Genomic DNA, 20,527 nt, shown 5'->3' with positions numbered 1-20,527 from the left:
AATCAAACTAATCTTGGTTTGATTAGATGCTTTTAAGGGCAGAGGAGAGATTTGGGGTCTAATAGACCCCAGATGTCTCAGTAAAGAGTACATGTGAATGCTTATTGCTATCACATTCTTTGTGATAGCATTAAAATTGTAAAAAACAAAACAAAAGAGACAGTGTAAAAATATATAAATAATAAAATAAATTTTTTTTTTAAAGTGCCCCAGCCTTAAAGGCAAACACATTTGTAGGTCCCACACTCATACGTAATCGGCGATTGCACCACACGTAAGGCATTGCCGTGAATGTCAGAGCGTGAGCAATAATTCTAGCCCCAGACCTCCTGTGTAACTCTAAGCTGGTAACCTGTAAAGGCTTTTAAAGTGTCGCCTATGGAGATTTTTAAGTACCGTAGTTTGGCTCTTTCCCACAAGCCTGCGCAATTTTTAGCATGACATGTTAGGTATGTATCTGTTTACTTTGCCTAACATCATTTTTCATATTTTACCAAAAAATTGGGTATTATATTGAGTTTTTCAGCATTAAAATGGATTAAAGTGTATTTTTTCCCCAAAAAAAATTGCATTTGAGAAGCCACTGCGCTAATACCACGTAACATAAAAAAAAAAAAATGAAAAATCCACCATTTTATTCTCTAGGGCATCTGCTTAAAAAATATATGATGTTTGGAGGTTCAAAGTAACTTTATAGCAAAAAAAAAAGTACAGATTCTTACTTACTTATTCTTACTTACAAAAAGTGGTTAAAGTCATTCATTTTGAATTATTAAAGGTGGAAGTCATTTTGCTCCCACACCACTGCCACTGCCAATTAAGTTACTCATTCAGGGCCAGTGGGATGTAAACATAAACTAAGTGTCCCTGCGCAGGGCAATGTCCATTACCCATTATGCATGTAAAGTTTGCAGAAATGCTTGCATGCATAACGCATAAAATAAGTTCCAAATTGGACCACGGGTGCAAAATTTTCAACTTTAGGTTTACACAACACTACGGGGAAATACTGACCACAATGCAGCTGTCTGCATGCACCCTATAGTTCAATACTGCTGCATTCAGATCTGTATAAAACTGTATGAAGTGGGATCAGAACGTATACACCCCTATGCACTTGCACCAGGTCATGCACATGTTTTACATGTTCTATGCATTCCTCTACCGTACAAACTTGCCTTAGGAATGTGTGATGAGTGCACAGCACAACTGTGGGCTTGACTCAAAAAGATTTGACAAGCAGCTCTGTGACCTCACTTTTTAACCAAATGTGAGCTAGGGCACAATAACATCTTATTAATATTATTATGAGCTACTTGTATACATATAAATTCCTCTTGAAAAAAAAAAAGTGACTGTATAGACCCACTATCCCTGATTCAATAGGGGCAATAGATAAGCATTACTGAAAAAAGAACAGAGCTGAGCCTCAAAGGCATACGTTTAGTACTTAAATATATTAAATCAATCAGCGCTGCCACAATATTAATATCTTACCCAACTCAATACGTATGCAGTGTACACAATGAACAATATACATTTTATGTAAATGTACAGAAAAAACATTGGATTCCAAGTAACTTGGTCTGCGAGTGTTTTGCAAGATGAGAAACATTTTTAAAAATGTTTAACTTGATATACGGGCGATATCTTGCTATTCGAGTAGTGTCGAGCAGCGTCATCTATGTGTAGTATGATCACAGTTTTAATGTATAAAAAGTGGAATGACACTCACAAAAAAACAATATCCACGGTTAAGGAGTCTGGTGCTCATCCGCGTAAAGCTGCTAGTGTATATGTGAACTCAGAGACGCTCAGAGACACTCGGAGACACTCCCAGCCGGGTGGGGCAGGCATAGCGCATGTTCAGAGCACCAGGATGTGACAGTTCCTAGTGTCTCTGAGTTCTCCAGGAAGCTCTGGGAGCCACCAGCAGCTTTACGTGGATAAGCACCAGATTCCTTAACGCTGAATACCGTTTTTAACAATGTAAATGTAAATGTCATTCCACGTTTTTTACATTAAAACTGTGATCATATACTCAATGGAGAAGTGGTAGCAGTTACTTCTGAAAACACAGAAAAATTGAATAAATTATGGAGGCCTTGGGTCTACTTTAAGCTTTCCGATTCATATGTAAAACTGCAAAATGGTTGAACAGTTCTGACTTTGAGAACTTTATACTTGTCTGTTGACCTGTTGCAAGTGTTGTTCAATAGCCTGATCAGGGCCGGCCTTAGGTGTTCAGGCGCCCTGTGCGAGCTAATCCTGTGGCAACAACCCCCCCCCCCCCACACATTTTCTTGCACTTTATTTGACTTTTCTTTTTCTTTTTATGATCAATAATAACTTAGCCCCCCTTACATTAGAAACCCCTCACAGAGCCCCCCTTACATCAAATACCCGTTTACATGAGAGATCCCCACAGAGATCCCCTTACATCAAAGACCCCTTTACATTAGAGACCCCCACAGAGCCCCCCCTTACATCAGAGACTCCCCCCACAGAGCCCCCCTTACATAAGAGACCCCCCACACAGAGCCCCCTTTACATCAGAGACCCCCAAAAAGAGCTACCCTTACATCAGAGACCCCCCCCCCACACAGAGCCCCCCTTACATCAGAGACCCCCACACTGAACCTCCAGGCCGCGGTCGCCCGCTTACCTCCCACTGTGCGGCCTGATAATCTGCGAGCTGTGATGGCCGCACAGCGCCCCTGCCGCATATGGCGCCCTGTGCGGCCGCACAGCTCGCACACCCCAAGGGCCGGCCCTGAGCCTGATATATCTTTGATTGCTAATTTTCCCATTTTTTTCTCCCCTCTCTCTTCCTCTTCTGGTTTCAACTCTTACGTTCGTTTCTTTCAATTTCCGCCTGTATCAGTCCAATTGTATCTGGAATCTATCACTTTGAATCGGAGCTCCTATGTATAATTTATGTACTACTGACCTAACTCTGAACCACAGTAATGTATGAACCTTCATTTGTACATGATTGTATTGTTCTTCTTGCATATCTCAATAAAAATGTATATTGCAAAAAAAAAAAACTGTGATCATATTACATACTACTGCCCCCAGCTACATCACTAACCTGATCTCAAAATATCAACCAAGCCGCTCTCTTCGGTCCTCCCAAGACCTCCTGCTCTCTAGCTCCCTTGTCACCTCTTCCCATGCTCGCCTCCAGGATTTCTCCAGAGCTTCTCCCATTCTTTGGAACTCTCTACCCCAATCTGTCCGACTGTCCCCTAATCTATCCATCTTTAGACGATCCCTGAAAACCCTTCTCTTTAAAGAAGCCTATCCGGCTACTAACTAATACACTGTTTCACTTTCTCCATCAGCTCATCCCCCACAGCTATTACCTTTTGTATCAATTGACCCTCCCTTTTAGATTGTAAGCTCTAAAGAGCAGCGCCCTCTGATTCCTCTTGTTCCAAATTGTATTGTAACTGTAATGTCTGCCTTCATTTTGTTAAGCGCTGCACAAACAGTTGGCGCTATATAAATCCTGTATAATAATAATAATAATGATAAAAATATAGTGATAAAACGGTCTGTCCTCTGTATTTTATATCATTTAATTCTATCATTGTTTTTTTTATTATGAATTTGTATTTCCTATATGTTTGTAATTTGTGGATTATTGTTAATAACAGACATAATGTGAGAGACAATGCAATACTGAACTCTGCAGTGAGGATCGGAAAGATCTAGGGAAGGGCAGTAACAAAAAATCTCGAGTGTCCCCAGGAGTAAATTAGCTTCCGGTTTTCAAATGGAGCTAAGAGAGAAGGGGAATACATTACTTCTGGGTTTGCAGATTGCATTGTGTCAGGTGTTATAGATATAGAAGTGGTTTTAGACTATATAAGGGTTAGGATGACTCAGCTTCTTGCCTAATGAGCAAGCCCAATTGGAGCACGGTCAGGATTGTAGAGGTGAGCTGGCTGTCAAGTTGTTTTAGAGCGCATTGCAATAGAGATATTTGTAAGTGTTTTTATTAGTGGGGGATAATAAACCTGTTTTATATGGAAAGCACTATGGTGTTGCCTTTTTGTTCCTTGTAATACATGGTGGATTTAACAAGAGGAGATAGACCCGAGTCTCAGAGTGGAGGAAGGGAGTGAACAGGCCTATTCCTGGAAAAGCTGACATCAGTCGGATAATGATGGTGGGCATTAAATTACTCTGTGGGAGGTGAGCAGGCATTGCATTTAGTGGTGGATAAGCAATTGGAAAAGCACTTGTAATATAAAGATTTGGAGAGGTTAATTTTGGAAGCACAGAGCACTGGGTGTTGGAATGTTTATTTAGAATTTTTGATTTTTCGATTTATTGGTTTGAATTCAGTTTTTTTTTTTACTTAATAATAATTCTGAAGTGTTGCACTTCAATATATTGTATGAGTATCGGCTTAGTACTCATTACCACTTCTTATGATACCCTAGGTGTTACTGGAAATTTGAGCCAGGTTGGGAAAATACCTTCTGATTAATGGGCTTGAAAGAGGAGGGATCCTTGGGCAATATAAATGTCAAGCTTCCTACACTACATATGCCACTTAAACCTCTGTTTTATAAACATAGATTTTACCTGGAAAATTTCGGCATCCACCAGCAGAGCAGCCTCGGACCCATCGCCCCTCATTAACGGATACCGTCCATGTTTGTAACCTGTCTGATTCCAGAGCGTCTGCTGTTAGGTTACAAATCTCAAGCTTTGTGAAATTCTTCATAAAATCATCAAAGGACATCCTAAAAAGAACAGTATGATTAATAAATGTATAATGCTAAGGCATGATTTATTTTATTAGTTATTGTTTGCTTCATACCCTGGGACAGATTTTTACTTTTAATCCCCCTAGAAAGATTTTGCTTTGCCGGGGCAGTAGAAGCTGAAATAGACATTTTGTTCACTGTGCATCATTGCCTAAAAATGACTTGAAAAGTAGGAAAACTGTCAATCTGTTTTGATAGCAGTTCAGTTCTGTGACAGACCGCTTTGCACCCCGCTTAGGTGTTTCCGCCAAATGTTGCCTCCTGCTTCCCAAACCCTTCCAGCAGACCAAGAGCTAATACCAGCCCTTTTGCCTCAAGCATCATACACAGACAAGATGTTGAGGTAAAACCAAAGGAATGACTGTTTATTGTATAGAAATACAGGTTTTTATATACTTCAATAATAGGGCAGTCACCACATGAAAAAATATATATATATTACCCAAAACATCACACAACGGTTAGATAACGAGGTAGAGTTGATACAAGACTAATGCCATCATGTAGGAACCTCCAAGAGGATTGGCCAATGAACAAAACAATAGGTGACTCAATTAACAATGGAAATTCACACATAGGAGGCATACAATGGGGAAATTATACCATGAGAGAAAGACAACTTAGTAAACAGATTAAAAGCAGGAGACCCCAGCATCAGGTTGTTTTGAGTTGATTATATTAACGTCTGCACTGAGTCTAGGAGGGAGGTTAAAGCAGTAATCGCTAATTTGGGCACAGAGGCCCCAAATCTGTATCCAGGTCCTAGGTTCCCAGAGCTTGTGTTTTTCAGGGAGACATGGGCCCAAATCTGAAGTAAAACAACTCCAAGTTTCTTCAAGGCACACTTCTCCTAAGAATAGAGCCCCTTCAAAAGCCAGAACCCATAGTCAGTAGGAGAGGCTAGAGGCTAGCCTGCAGTCCCCTCCAAAAGCCCCTGTCCCAGTTGGGCTTGTCACAAGTCTAAATGTGTATATATTCAACGTGGATAAGCTGTATGTACACAGTACTCTAAACCAGCTTTTTTTTTTTTTTAACCAGGGTGCCTTCCAGTTTTTTCAGAGATACCTTAGCAAAATGCCCAAAAATTGTATACAAGCCAGTGGGTGGATCAAGCCTGACCAACATAACCTTTTAGCAGCCGGCATCCTCCCGACCGATGATGCAATTGGTTGATAAGGATGTCAGGTACCTGCATCCTTGGTTGCCCGCTCCCTGCCCCTTTCCATCAGCACTGGGGTCACTTTAGCTGAGTGAAGGAGGAGAGGTATGCTAAAATACTAGTCAGTACCAGTGTGCAAAGATGTATTAGCTTTGGAAGAAAAAAAAATCACCTCCAATGTTGGGTGTTCTACATGTGTGGATGTTGCTGTAATAAGTAAAACTGTTAGTGTGGTTTTTTTACATTTTGGAATGGGGTGCCTTGAAATGTCTATAATTTTAAAGAGTGCCTTGACTGAAGAAAGATTGAGACTTCCCACTCTAAACCATTAAAAAAAAAAAAAAGTGCATCTTTTATTTAGATTAGATTACTGACAGTTGACAAGATGAGGTGTAAAAGCCTGTGTACTTTCCCTGGAAATTCTGCCACCCTAGGCTACAATTTGAGCTTGCGATGCAAAATATAGTCCCCATACCTATCCTTTATTTGAGAAAGAACAGTTAAAGAAGGATTACATTTACTATTTATACGAGATGTGGCAATGTAATTCCTGGAATGCACTGTAAAAAAATGTTTGCTTACCTATGCACTGGATGAAATTTGAAGACAACTTTCTTTCTGATCTTCTGTCAAGATTCAGGCACCATCTTTGTGGAAATCTTTCTCATTCCCAAATCCTCCGTTAGAATCTGCTGCGCTATTACCTGTTCACGTTGCTTTTTTCTACCATCATTTGCACACTCAGTCTTCGATCTGAGAGTAGGAGGGTTTGTACTCTGTCCTTATTTGCATCCATCCTTTGCATTTTTGGCTGCCCACTTCTTGCGTCATCATGGACATCTTCCCGCCCCTCCTTAAACCACCTATCACCTATGCCATTCAAAAACACTTGGTTTCGTCATGACCATAAGCCTGTTGTAACAGCTAAAGTTTCACTCGCACTTTTGCCAATGTTCACACAAAATTGGATGTTAATCCGCCGCTCCAGATCCCTGTCACTGATTTTCCATCAACAGCATAACACACGCACGTGTTATTTCTTCCACTACTTTGTAAAGACTAAAGCTGGATACACACTATCCAACTTTTGTGGTTAGATTTCCTTCAGATTTACCTTTTCTATGTAGTGCAAGGGCCTGCCAGATTGCATACAAATGTAAAGTGTTTAGGTTTGACCTCATATTATATGGTTTTGGTAAGTCTAAAGGAAAAAGTCTTCAGAAAATCTTATAGTGTGTATGGCCCATTAGTCATCTGGTCTGCGACCCAGGCGAGTGAAAGTTAGAACATGTCAGAACATGCTCAAATGCGAATGGCTGTGTGCTATTAGTGCTACGCCGTGGGCATTCCAAGAATTAAATTGTTACACCTGGTATATGCTATATAGTGTAGCTGTATATTTATATGTAATATGGTGAAATACTATTAAACCATTATACTGTATGCAGAACAGCCACCAAATTTGTTGGGAAGGAAGACTTTGCACTATGACACTGTACTGCTCCACTAACAGATGACAATTGAATATGTGGGAAGAATTTTATCCACCAATCAGTTTTTATTGTATGTTTTCCTAACATTTGCCCCATTCACATGAATATTTGCATAGTAATAATTGTGCAGGAGAACCCTGTGTTAACACAGATTTTTCCCTAATTAATTTCTTTCTTATACTTTTCTTTCTTAATTTTTTTTAACCACTTAAGCCCCGGAAGATTTTACCCCCTTCCTGACCAGGGCCTATTTTTCGATTCGGCACTGAGTGACTTTAACGGACGATTGCGCGGTCGTGCGACGCTGTACCTAAACGAATTTGACGTCCTTTTTTTCCCACAAACAGAGCTTTCTTTTGGTGGTATTTGATCACCTGTGTGATTTTTTGATCATGCGCCATAAACAAAAAAAGAGCGTCAATTTTGCAAAAATAACAATATTTTTCACATTTTTTTATATGAAATTCCCCCCCCCCCAAAAAAAATGTAAAAATCAAAATTTTTTAACATTTTCGGCAAATTTGTTTTCTGATATATATGTGTGGTAAAAAAAAAATCTCAAAAAGCATATTTTGATTAGTTTGCGCAAAAGTTATCGCCTTTACTAACAAAGGGAAACATTTTTGTCATTTTTGTTGGCTTTTTTTTTAACGCGTAATGGCGGCGATCTGCGATTTTCTTTTGCGGTACTGCGACATTGCGGCGGACAGATTGGACCCTTGACTGACATTTTTTTTTTTTTTTTTAATTTATTTGTTTATACAAAAGAGACAAAGAAGGCATTCCAACATCACATTCCAAATCCAAATCACATGGCTCAAATATTAACATGTAACTATTTCAATCATAGTCCATTGTATATAGATCATCCGTCTTAACAGATATAATCAGAATTATAGAACTTATATTAAGCCATATCATGAAAAACAGCGATACTCTCCCATGTCTCTTAAACATTTTTTTTATATAGAATACAACTAAGAGAGAAAAAAAACTGACATTTTTGACACTGTTGGGGTTACCAGTGATATTTCTACAGTAATCAGTGCTATACATATGCACTGTTACTGTAAAATTACACTGACAGTGAAGGGGTTAACTTTTTTTGAGAGGGAGGGGTTATGTGTGTCCCTAGGGGCGTGATTCTAACTGTGATTGGCTGTGGCTTGAGGTGTTGGAACAGTTATCAATGGTCCTACATAGTAGAACCGTATGATCACTATTCCTACACAGGGGAGAATGACAGGCGGCTTGTTTACATCAGCCGTCTGCCTTTCTCCCTCTGCACCGACGATCGCCGAGTGACCGGCGGACATCAGGTCCGCCGGTCAGACGCGCGGGGGGGTCCGTGACCGTGCGGGAGCACGCCTCCGGGGGCGCACGCTAGCTCCCTAGACCCTCACAGGCTAGCGACGTAGTACTACGTCGCTTTGCCTGTGAGGGGCTGACCGCCACAGTAAATAGTCGTGCGGCGGTCGGCAAGCGGTTAAATTATTTTTATTTTTCAACGTTATCATGCTTTAGTTACATAGTTACATAGTTAGTCAGGTTGAAAAAAGACATAAGTCCATCTGGTTCAACCAAAAAAAAAAAGTTTTGAAAACCCAACCATACAATCCCATATACACAATCCTATACCCGCAATTGATCCAGAGGAAGGTGAAAAGAAAAACCCCAGCAAAGCATGATCCAATTTACTACAGCAGGGGAAAAAAATTCCTTCCTGATCCCCCGAGAGGCAATCGGAAATTCCCTAGATCAACTTTACCTAAAAAATTTTTTTTAGCATCCAATAGTTACATAACCCAATAGTTCATTACTAGGTTTTCATTTTGCAGTATTGTGTTAAAAAAATACACATAATTCTAATATCTTCAAGACCCTCTAGCCTTCTATATATAAAGGATTGGAGTCCCAAACTAAATGGTAGCAGAAGGTGGCAGACCTGGAGGATGATGACTGGGAGGTATTGTGAATACCCTTTTCTTCAACTAGTAACAGAAAGGGATTGACTGATTCAGTTTAATATTTTACATAGAATCTATCTCACGCCATATAATGTATCTGAGTATCTACCCTATCTGCTGGCATGATGGGAGTGGGTCGGTTAACTATATGCATATGCTTAGAGAGTGTCCTCATCTTTTCTAATATTGAAATGCTGCATTTTATTACACGCCTTACCACTTTTCCTGTTCCATTACAAATTCAAAATTGTCTATTAGGTTTAGTAGAACCATTAGCCAATTCCAGAGCAACCAGAACCCTACTGGGCCTCCTCTTGTTCTATGCAAGAAAGGTGGTTATCATGAAGTGAAAAGAGTCAATGCCGCTGTCCATAGATTATTAACTTTTTCTAGTCAACTCGGTGATACCTTTATACAAAGCAGCATATTTATCTTGGGGCTGCCCAAAGAAATATAATAAAGTGTGGGATCTCTGGATTAATTCTGCTGACACTACCGACTCCTATACTGATCTATACTGATGTGTAACCTCATCATACTTAAGTATACGGTCTGTTGCTCTATTGCTGCCCTTTTGCTTATTGTATTTTGATGTGCCTATTGCCCTGGTTGGGTTTTTTCACATATTCATTCTGGGTTGTTTACTTGCCCTGTAGGGCTTTCTTCCTTTTGCCCCCCCCCCCCCCTGCTATACCTCTCCTTGTCAAGTTTAATAAGCTTGAGAAGATGTTAATGTACTTTTCTGGCCTGGGTATGCCCAATAGGCCATGTTTTGTAACCACTTACTTTTTATATACCCTAATAAAGAGAAGGTATTAAAAAAAAACACAGCATTAAAAATCATACCTTTTTTCATTTGTAAATATCAACACCATATTTTGTACTACGAATATATTTTTTTGGATCATAATAAATAGGACATGTTGCAGAATACATTTATGTTCTTTGTATCCAAAGTTATGTAGCATCCTCCTAGGTTAGAGTAGGCTGCTAGGAATATTTTGCTTGGCTCCTCAGTAATCAGTTGAGTGGGGGTTAATCGGTTAGGACTGATCAGTGTTTCACAGGCTGGTGCTCTGTTACTTTTCCCTTGTCTTCTGGACAATTGTGTGAAAACATTTAGATCCCAGCTAGGATTAACTGGGGGACCTATTCACAAGTTCAAGGATCAAGTTGGGTCTGGAAAAGCTCATGAGAGATTGCCAGGAGGAAGTCTGTGGGAAAGTGTTCAGCTGTCCTATGGTAGTGTGAGTCTAAATCTCCCTCACTAGGAAGAGTCTGTCGGATATTGGCAGGAGACAACAGATGATGTTGTGGCTATGTTAGTAGTTGACCCTCAGTGCTGGTTTGGGCAAACTAACAGAACTATAGCTGAATGTGAAAAATCATTAACTGTTTATTATGAAATGATTTCCATTAGTGTAAGTTTAGATTAATAAACAAACAGGGACGGCCTTTGGGGTGTGCGAGTTGTGCGGCCGCACAGGGCGCCATGGGCAACAGGGGCGCCGTGCGGCCATCACAGCTCGCAGATGATCAAGCCGCACAGTGGGAGGTAAGCGGTGACCGTTGCCTGGACAGGACCAACACAGGCCGCGGCGCCGCTTATCTCCCGCCGTGCCTCGGTCTCCTATAGCTGCAGGGCTGAGCTGTGTATCTAACACAGCTCAGCCTCAGATCCGCCGCCGCTGACAGATCCCTCCTCCTCTCTGCAGGGACGCCAGAGGAGAGATTGTCAGCTCCTCCTCCTCCCGCCCCTTCTCCTGGGTCTGCCCGCCCACACTCCCCGGGGATGTGTGTATGGGAAGTTTAAAGAAAAAAAGAAAAGCTGCAGACAGCATGAGCCTCCATAGTGAGGTAAGTAAGCTCTCCTGCAACAAATGTAAGGGGGGCTCTGTGTGAAGGGTCTCTGTGTGAGGGGGGGTCTCTGATGCAAGGGGGGCTCTGTGTGGGGTTCTCTGATGTAAGGGGGGCTTTGTGTGTGGGGTCTCTGATGTAAGGGGGGCTCTGTGTGGGGGAGTCTCTGATGTTAGGGGGGGTTCTGTGTGGGGGGGTTTCTGATGTAAGGGGGGCTCTGTGTGGGGGTCTCTGATGTAAGGGGGCTCTGTGTGGGGGGTCTCTGATGTAAGGGGGGCTTTGTGTGGGGGATCTCTAATGTAAGGGGGGCTCTGTGTAGGGGGTCTCTGATGTAAGCGGGGGCTCTATGTGGGGGGGTCTCTGATGTAAGGGGGCTCTGTGTGGAGGGGTCTCTGATGTTAGGGGGGCTCTGTGTGGGATGTCTCTTTTAGGGGGGCTCTGTGTGGGGGGGTCTCTGATTTAAGGGGGGCTCTGTGTGTGGGGGTCTCTGATGTAAGGGGGGCTCTGTGGGGGGTCTCTGATTTAAGGGGGGCTCTGTGGGGGGTCTCTGATGTAAGGGGGGGGCTCTGTGGGGGGCTCTGATTTAAGGGGGGCTGTGGGGTCTCTTATGTAAGGGGGCCTCTTTGAGGGTCTCTGATGTAAGGGGGGGCTCTGTGAGGGTCTCTGATGTAAGCGGGGCTCTGTGGGGGTCTCTTATGTAAGGGGGGCCTCTGTATGGGGGGGTCTCTGATATAAGGTGGGCTCTGTGTGGGGGGTCTCTGATGTAAGGGGGGGCTCTGTGTGGGGGGGTTTCTGATGTAAGGGGGGCTCTGTGTGGGGGTCTCCAATGTAAGGGGGCTCTGTGTGGGGGGTCTCTGATGTAAGGGGGGGTTTGTGTGGGGATCTCTAATGTAAGGGGGGCTCTGTGTAGGGGGTCTCTGATGTAAGGGGGGCTCTATGTGGGGGGTCTCTGATGTAAGGGGGGGCCTCTGATGTAAGGCGCCCTGTTTGGGGGGTCTCTGATGTAAGGGGGGCTTTGTGTGGGGGATCTCTGATGTAAGGGCGGCTCTGTGTGGGGGGGTCTCTGATGTAAGGGGGGCTCTGTGTGGGGGGTCTCTGATGTAAGGGGGGCTCTGTGGGGGGTCTCTGATGTAAGGGGGGCTCTGTGGAGGTTCTCTGATGTAAGAGGGGCTCTGTGGGGGTCTCTGATGTAAGGGGGGCTCTGTGAGGGTCTCTGATGTAAGGGGGGGTGGCTCTGTGAGGGTCTCTGATGTAAGGGGGCTCTGTGGGGGTCTATGATGTAAGGGGGGCTCTGTATGGGGGGTCTCTGATGTAAAGTGGGCTCTGTGTGGGGGGTCTCTGATGTAAGGGGGGCTCTGTGTGTGTGTGGGGGGGTGGTTCTGATGTAAGGGGGGCTCTGTGTGTGGGGTCTCTGATGTAAGGGGGCTCTGTGTGTGGGGTCTCTGATGTAAGGAGGGCTTTGTGTGGGGGATCTTAAATGTAAGGGGGGCTCTGTGTAGGGGGGTCTCTGATGTAAGGGGGGCCTCTGATGTAAGGGGGGCTCTGTGTGGGGGGGTCTCTAAAGTAAGGGTGGCTTTGTGTGGGGGATCTCTGATGTAAGGGGGGCTCTGTGTGTGGGGGTATCTGATGTAAGGGAGGCTCTGTGTGGGGGTCTCTGATGTAAGGGGGGCTCTGTGTGTGGGGGGGGTCTCTGATGTAAGGGGGCTCTGGGTGGGGGTCTCTGATGTAAGGGGGGCTTTGTGTGGGGGATCTCTGATGTAAGGGGGCTTTGTGTGGAGGGGTTTCTGATGTAAGGGGGGCTCTGTGTGGGATGTCTCTGATGTAAGGGGGGCTCTATGTGTGGGGGGGTCTCTGATGTAAGGGGGGCTCTGTGTAGGGGGGTCTCTGATGTAAGGGGGGCTCTGTGGGGGTCTCTGGTGTAAGGGGGGCTGTGAGAGTCTCTGATGTAAGGGGGGCTCTGTGAGGGTCTCTGATGTAAGGGGGGCTCTGTGGGGGTCTCTTATGTAAGGGGGGGCCTCTGTGAGGGTCTCTGATGTAAGGGGGGCCTCTGTGAGGGTCTCTGATGTAAGGGGGGCTGTGTGGGGGGGTCTCTGATGTAAGGGGGGCTTTGTGTGGGGGATCTCTGATGTAAGGGGGGCTCTGTGTAGGGGGGTCTCTGATGTAATGGGGGGCTCTGTGGGGGTCTCTGGTGTAAGGGGGCTGTGAGAGTCTCTGATGTAAGGGGGGCTCTGTGAGGGTCTCTGATGTAAGGGGGGCTCTGTGGGGGTCTCTTATGTAAGGGGGGGGCCTCTGTGAGGGTCTCTGATGTAAGGGGGGCCTCTGTGAGGGTCTCTGATGTAAGGGGGGCTGTGTGGGGGGGTCTCTGATGTAAGGGGGGTCTCTAATGTAAAAGGTGCAAGAAAATATGCGGGGGGGGGGGCACCGTAGGATTAGCTCGCACAGGGCGCCTGAACACTTAAGGCCGGCCCTGTGAACAAAATGTAGAGAATAGTGTTCTAAAACCAACTCCCTGATAAAAAATAAAAAAAAAATCAAGTAAACAGATCAAGTTCAGGAGCTCAGTTACTTTCAAGAAATTCCATAAGAATATTACTATCTTTAGAATATGGGCAGACTGAAATCTTCAAGTATATTTTAATGTATGTTACTAATTTTTCAATAATCAGTTAGAAAATACATCTCTATGTCACTGCTGATTTTTAGCGCTTTTATTTCTGTTTCCAAGAAAATAGCGAAAATCCTTAATACCTTTTTACTGTGCAATAAAAAATATATTCATATCATAGATTTCCATTATGTATGTACTTAGATGAAAGAAATGTCATCAGAATATAGCACTAAGCTATGTTTACCATACCAGAATTCACCATCTTCTTTTATCTGATGTTGTAGACGAGATTTCTCAGATTTCTCAATTATATTCCATTCCTTTGAGCTACAAAAGACAGAGCATACCATAATTACCAGAATGCCAAATAGATTTTAAAAAAGAATTGTGACAAGCCTGAGCTAGAACTCATTCTTATATATATATATATATATATATATATATATATATATATATATATATATATATATATATAATACGTAACAAATGTAGAAAATTTATATATATATATATATATATATAGATGTAACAAGTTTGAGCTAGACCAACGTACAGTATGGTAATAAAGCAATTGATATTAATATTGCATTGCTGATTATGAGAGAAACTTAGAGACTATCTTCCAATGAGGTGCTATCCAGACTGGAAGAAGACCTGATTTCATGACATCATCAATGGCTATAAGACCATATATTATTATCTGGCCTTAATCTATTAGAATCTATTCAAATAAATATCCATCTGTAATAAAAGAAAATCCAGAGCCAAAACAGTTTATGTTTTGGACATAGTAGGAAAGGGTCAAAAACCCATGTTAGGTTTTTTTGCCACCTGTGTCACATTGGAGAAATGTAACTTCTCTTCCTGTCCCATAGACACAACGGGAAGGAAAACCCCCTCTAAAGCAATATCTACTCAGCAAGTGTCCCATTGGAAGTTTGCCATTCTATACCGGTTTCCTTAACGACTCTGAATTTTGGATTTTTCCTCACTTTTAGTCCCTTTTGATAATGGTCATCAGGAGAAACAGAGAGGGTGACTCTTCCCAATGATTACAGAGAAAGCAATAAAAATCATTTGAGTTTTCTCCAGACTTTAGAAGCTCATATCACTGTGATTCCCAAGCTGGGAAAATACCTGACCAATTGTGAAAGTTACAGGCCAATCTCTCTTTATTCTGAGTTCCAATATTTTTTAAATGCTACTTAGTAAACACTTAATTACTCATCAACATTTTAGTCCCAGTACACACTGCCCCGACTTGTCAGGCGACTTGGTCGCCTGACAAGTCGCACTCCATTCTGTGCAATGGAAACGTTCTAATCAGAGCGACTCAAGTCGCTCCGACTTAGAAAAAGGTTCCTACACTACTTGGGGGCGACTTCGGAGCGTCTGGCATTGACTTCTATTAGAGAAGTTGTTTGCAAGCCGCAATGAAGTCGCGCTGCATGGGGCGGCTTCAAAGTCGGCGCGACTTTGAGTCGCCCCAGTGTGAACCGGCTCTTAAAAGGGGTGTTATTTTAGTTTTTTTTGTAAATGTTATTGTTTATGGGTCAACTTTCCTATTATAACTAGTAGCACAGCATTTGTGTAATATGCATGGTACTATCTAATAGTAGTTGGTTTTAAGGGCAATCAAATCTGTATTCAGGGGACTAGAGCACTAAAGGGACCCAAAGCATTTCAAATATTAACTTTGTAGTCCAGTCTCAGTCCAAGAAATGGACTGAAACTGAAGTGAAGGGCTTGAAGTACATTGAGATGAAGTTGAATTAAAGTGTCTTATATATTTTTATTGAATTATTAAAGGAATACACTAAAACAAGGATTAAAGGAGGGGTATGGCTAAAGCTTTTTGTCTATACTTCTACTAATGCCCCGTACACACGTGCAGATTGTCGGCCGAAAAGATTCGGCCGACGACCGATCGGCCGATTTTCGGCTTGTTAGTATGATGCTTCCGACAGCCGACAGCGCACTTTCGGCCGAAAAGAATCTGTAGTGCAGGCATTAAAGTTTTTGTATGCCGACACCAGATCGGCCGATTGTTCGCCAGTCAGTACAGAATTCGGCCGACAGACAGCAGATTTGCAAGACTGGGCATGCTCAGAAAAGAAAAAAACACAGGGAAAGTTAACCATCACATGACATCACTTCTGCAGTCGGCTGTAGTCGGCGGACAAAATTCTTGTGCAGTCTTTTGCACTTTTCAACAGACACGACAGCCCGGGGACAAAAGACGGCCGATCGTTTGGCCGACGATCTGCACGTGTGTACGAGGCATAAGGGTCACAGGAGTGCAGTTTATTCTGCTGAAGCCCTCTGTCGGCTGACGACACTCAGCATGTCCATGCTCAGGAAAGATTCTGACCATATAGTCGTGATCAACCCATATAGTCGGGATCCACCCAGATGCCTGGACCGGCACTTGACTCACCCTGAGAGCCTGAGCCAGCCCCTCCTGCCCCCCCCCCCCCCAGCCCTCACTCACTGGAGTGCTGGAGGAGAGAACAGACAACCACTCACTGACAGTCACGGCTCTCTGCTTAGAGCGGAGGGGCAGAACTGAGCGATCAGCAGTGTATGATTTTTCAGTTCTCACTGCAGACCCGGGATCTGTAGTGACAAGCTCAACTACTACTTAACACATGACATGACGGTATACTCTAATTATAATTTTTTTCTGATTATAAGCTCAGTTTAAAAATTCCCAGATTTTTTTTACAATGAATACAAATAAAGTACGTTAAGTAACCACCTAACATAGCTGTCCTGCTTCAAACGCCATGTACTGTACCTTTTCTGCTGAATGAACACACTACTAGCAGTTGTGCTGCACTCAGTAGCAACTATTTCAATGCAAAGTTAGGTGTCAATAAATACATTGCTAAAACAAATAAAATTACTCTAATATGTGCAATCACAAAAAAAGCTGTAACTGATTACGACTAGTGGAATAAAAGAAAAGTTGTACTAAATCAATAAATATAAATCATAAAAATTTGAAATTCAGTAAGTAATATAGTGAAAAAATGTCCATAGCTCATCGATGTGAAACATCTGTGAAGTGAAGAGTATCTTCTATCTTTTATGTTGAATGACATCTCTATAATTGCGTAAGTAGACACGTGGATATCTACTTCAGGATTACCTATCCGTTTTTCCTCAACATAATAGAGGCCCTGGTGGGGTTATACCACAGGTGTTGTTGACCTTTACAGGTCTCCTTGTTACGGTAAGAGGCCATCTTAACTTGGTGGAGGAACTTCACTTTGGGTGTTGATAACCACACGTTTGTGGGAGGAATACTTTTGAAGATACTCTTCACTTCACAGGTGTTTTACATCGATGAGCTATGGACATTTTTTCACTATATCACTTACAGAATTTCACATTTTTATGATTTATATTTATTGATTTAGCGCAATTTTTCTTATATATATATATATATATATATATATATATATATACACACACACACACACACACACGCACATACTGCTAAAAAAAATTAAAGGAACACTTTCTATTTGGAGTAAAGCATCAAGTCAATTAAACTCCTGGGATATTGATCTGGTCAGTTAAGTAGCAGAGGGGGTTGTTAATCAGTTTCAGCTGCTTTGATGTTAATTAAATTAACAACAGGTGCACTAGATGGGCAACAATGAGACAACCCCCAAAACAGGAATGGTTTTACAGGTGGAGGCCACTGAAATCTTTTGTTCCCCTACTCCTTTCTTTTACAGTTTTTCACTAGTCTTGCATTTGGCTATCTGATGTGCTTTTAAAGTATTCCTTTCATTTTTTCGAGCAGTGTATATATTATCATTATTATTATTATCTAGGATTTATATAGCGCCAACAGTTTGCGTAGCACTTTACAACATAAGGGCAGACAATACAGTTACAATACAATTCAATACAGGAAGGATCAGAGGGCCCTGTTCGTTAGAGCTTACAATCTAGAAGGAAGGGTCAGGTAAAACAAAAGGTAATAACTGTGGGGAATGAGCTGATGAAGAAAATGAAAACACCGTTGTTAGGTGTAGGTAGGATAGGCTTCTTGGAAGAGGGTATATATATATATATATATATATATATATAATATATATATATATATATATATATATATATATATATATATATATATATATATATATATATATATATCTACATATATTTATATATATAGTATCTCACAAAAGTGAGTAGACCCCTCACATTTTTGCAAATATTTTATTATATCTTTTAATGTGACAACACTGAAGAAATGACACTTTGCTACAATGTACAGTAGTGAGTGTACAGCTTGTATAACAGTGTAAATTTGCTGTCCCCTCAAAATAACTTAACACACAGCCATTAATGTCTAAACTGCTGGCAACAAAAGTGAGCACACCCCTAAGTTAAAATGTCCAAATTGGGCCCAAAGTGTCAATATTTTGTGTGACCACCATTATTTTCCACCACTGCCTTAGCTCTCTTGGGCATGGAGTTCACCAGAGCTTTACAGGTTGCCACTGGAGTCCTCTTCCACTCCTCCATGACGACATCAAGGAGCTGGTGGATGTTAGAGACCTTGTGCTCCTCCACCTTCCGTTTGAGGATGCCCCACAGATGCTCAATGGGGTTTAGGTCTGGAGACATGCTTGGCCAGTCCATCACCTTTACCCTCAGCTTGTTTAGCAAGGCAGTGGTCGTCTTGGTGGTGTGTTTTGGTTCGTTATCATGTTGGAATACTGCCCTGTGGCCCAGTCTCCAAACAGACTGGATCATGCTCTGCTTCAGTATGTCACAGTACATGTTAGCATTCATGGTTCCCTCAATGAACTGTAGCTCCCCAGTGCCAGCAGCACTCATGCAGCTCCAGACCATGACACTCCCACCACCGTGCTTGACTGTAGGCAAGAAACACTTGTCTTTGTACTCCTCACCTGGTTGCCGTCACACAGGCTTGACACCATCTGAACCTAATAAGTTTATCTTGGTCTCATCAGACCACAGGACATGGTTTCAGTAATCTTCTGGTCTTCAGCAAACTGTTTGCAGGCTTTCTTGTGCATCATCTTTAGAAGAGGCTTCCTTCTGGGAGGGTAACTACGCAGACCAATTTGATGCAGTGTGCTGCGTATGGTCTGAGCACTGACAGGCTGACCCCCCCCCCACCCCTTCAACCTCTGCAGCAATGCTGGCAGCACTCATACGTCTATTTCCCAAAGACAACCTGTGGATATGACGCTGAGCATGTGCACTTCTTTGGTTGACCATGGGGAGGCCTGTTCTGAAGTGGAACCTGTCCGGTAGATCGCTGTATGGTCTTGGCCACCTTGCTGCAGCTCAGTTTCAGGGTCTTGGCAATCTTCTTATAGCCTAGGCCAGGGGTAGGCAACATTGGCTCTCCAGCTGTGCTGAAACTACAAATCCCATCATGCCTCTGCCTTGCAGTTCTACAACAGCTGGAGGGCCAAGGTTGCCTACCCCTGACCTAGGCCATCTTTATGTAGAGCAACAATTCTTTTTTTAGAGCCTCAGAAAGTTCTTTGCCATGAGGTGCCATGTTGAACTTACAGTGACCAGTATGAGAGAGTGAGAGCGATAACACCAAATTTAACACAGCTGCTCCCCATTCACACCAGAGACCTTGGAACACTAATGAGTCACATGACATTGGGCCCAATTTGGACATTTTCACTTAGGGGTGTACTCAATTTTGTTGCCAGCGGTTTAGACATTAATGGCTGTGTGTTGAGTTATTTTGAGGGGGCAGCAAATTTATACTGTTAAACAAGCTGTACACTCACTACTTTACATTGTAGCAAAGTGTCATTTCTTCGGTGTTGTCACATGAAAAAGATATAATAAAAATATTTACAAAAATGTGAAGGGTGTATATGTATCTATCTATATATATATATATATATATATATATATATGTACACATACATATAAACTTTATATATATATATATATATATATATATATATAGATGGGTCTTTGATTTGTTTTTGGTTCTAGCAGCTAAGTTAGATGCAGTTGGCATAGATTAACCAAATAAGTGCCAATTAGGAAGATTACATATTATAACAAGAAAATAAAAGAACCCATAGAGGACAAAGGATTCTTGTTTGTTCATCTAGGACTTTTAGGGATGTGACATTGTAAAAGAGGTAACAGAATAAATGATTGCATTAAAATCAAAATTAGCCCTATTACAAAACTGATAAAAGCAGCAAACAGGTCACAAAGACCCAACATATTACATTGCACTGTTTTTATTTCGCCTGAAACCAAAGAGAAGACACTTTTTCTGTGTTCCAAATTGGAGGAATGGAAATGTGCTCATAATAGTCATGTTTCAACCCTCATTTCTGCAAGGCCATTTTGGAAAATGGCATAAAAACACTTATCATTCTGTCCTTCCTATTTGACAAATTAGGGCCATTAACACCAGCCAGGGAATAATTCAAAAGGCTGTGTCAAGCTTACTTATCACTCCAGGATCCGTTCCATTCCACTTGTCCCCAGGGGTTTCTTAGACGGACAAGCTTTACCTTATCTGCTTTAAATGTTGTCTGTATGGTAGAAAATATAAAGATACAGCTTTGTCATTAGCCATTACTACAAATATTGCAATAAGAACTATGTTTTATACATTGAAT

At 42.2% G+C, this 20,527-nt stretch overlaps 1 protein-coding gene across 3 annotated transcripts in view; it reads right to left on the bottom strand.

The window, feature by feature from the left end:
• CAPN3 (calpain 3) overlaps window positions 1–20,527 on the bottom strand; it is a 268,573-nt gene that overhangs the window by 88,765 nt on the left and 159,281 nt on the right. For all 3 annotated transcript variants that reach the window (XM_082275014.1, XM_082275015.1, XM_082275017.1), the window contains 3 exons: window positions 20,355–20,440; window positions 14,118–14,195; window positions 4,600–4,760 (listed from right to left, as the gene is read on the bottom strand). In XM_082275014.1, coding sequence (XP_082131140.1) covers window positions 4,600–4,760; window positions 14,118–14,195; window positions 20,355–20,440 — 325 coding nt within the window. The remainder of the gene's footprint in view (window positions 1–4,599; window positions 4,761–14,117; window positions 14,196–20,354; window positions 20,441–20,527) is intronic.

The sequence above is a fragment of the Pelophylax lessonae genome (assembly GCF_965119305.1).
Source record: "Pelophylax lessonae genome assembly, chromosome: 13".
NCBI lineage: Eukaryota > Metazoa > Chordata > Amphibia > Anura > Ranidae > Pelophylax > Pelophylax lessonae.
The sequence above is the reverse complement of the archived record's forward strand: the minus strand, read 5'-3'. Positions and strand labels throughout refer to the sequence as shown.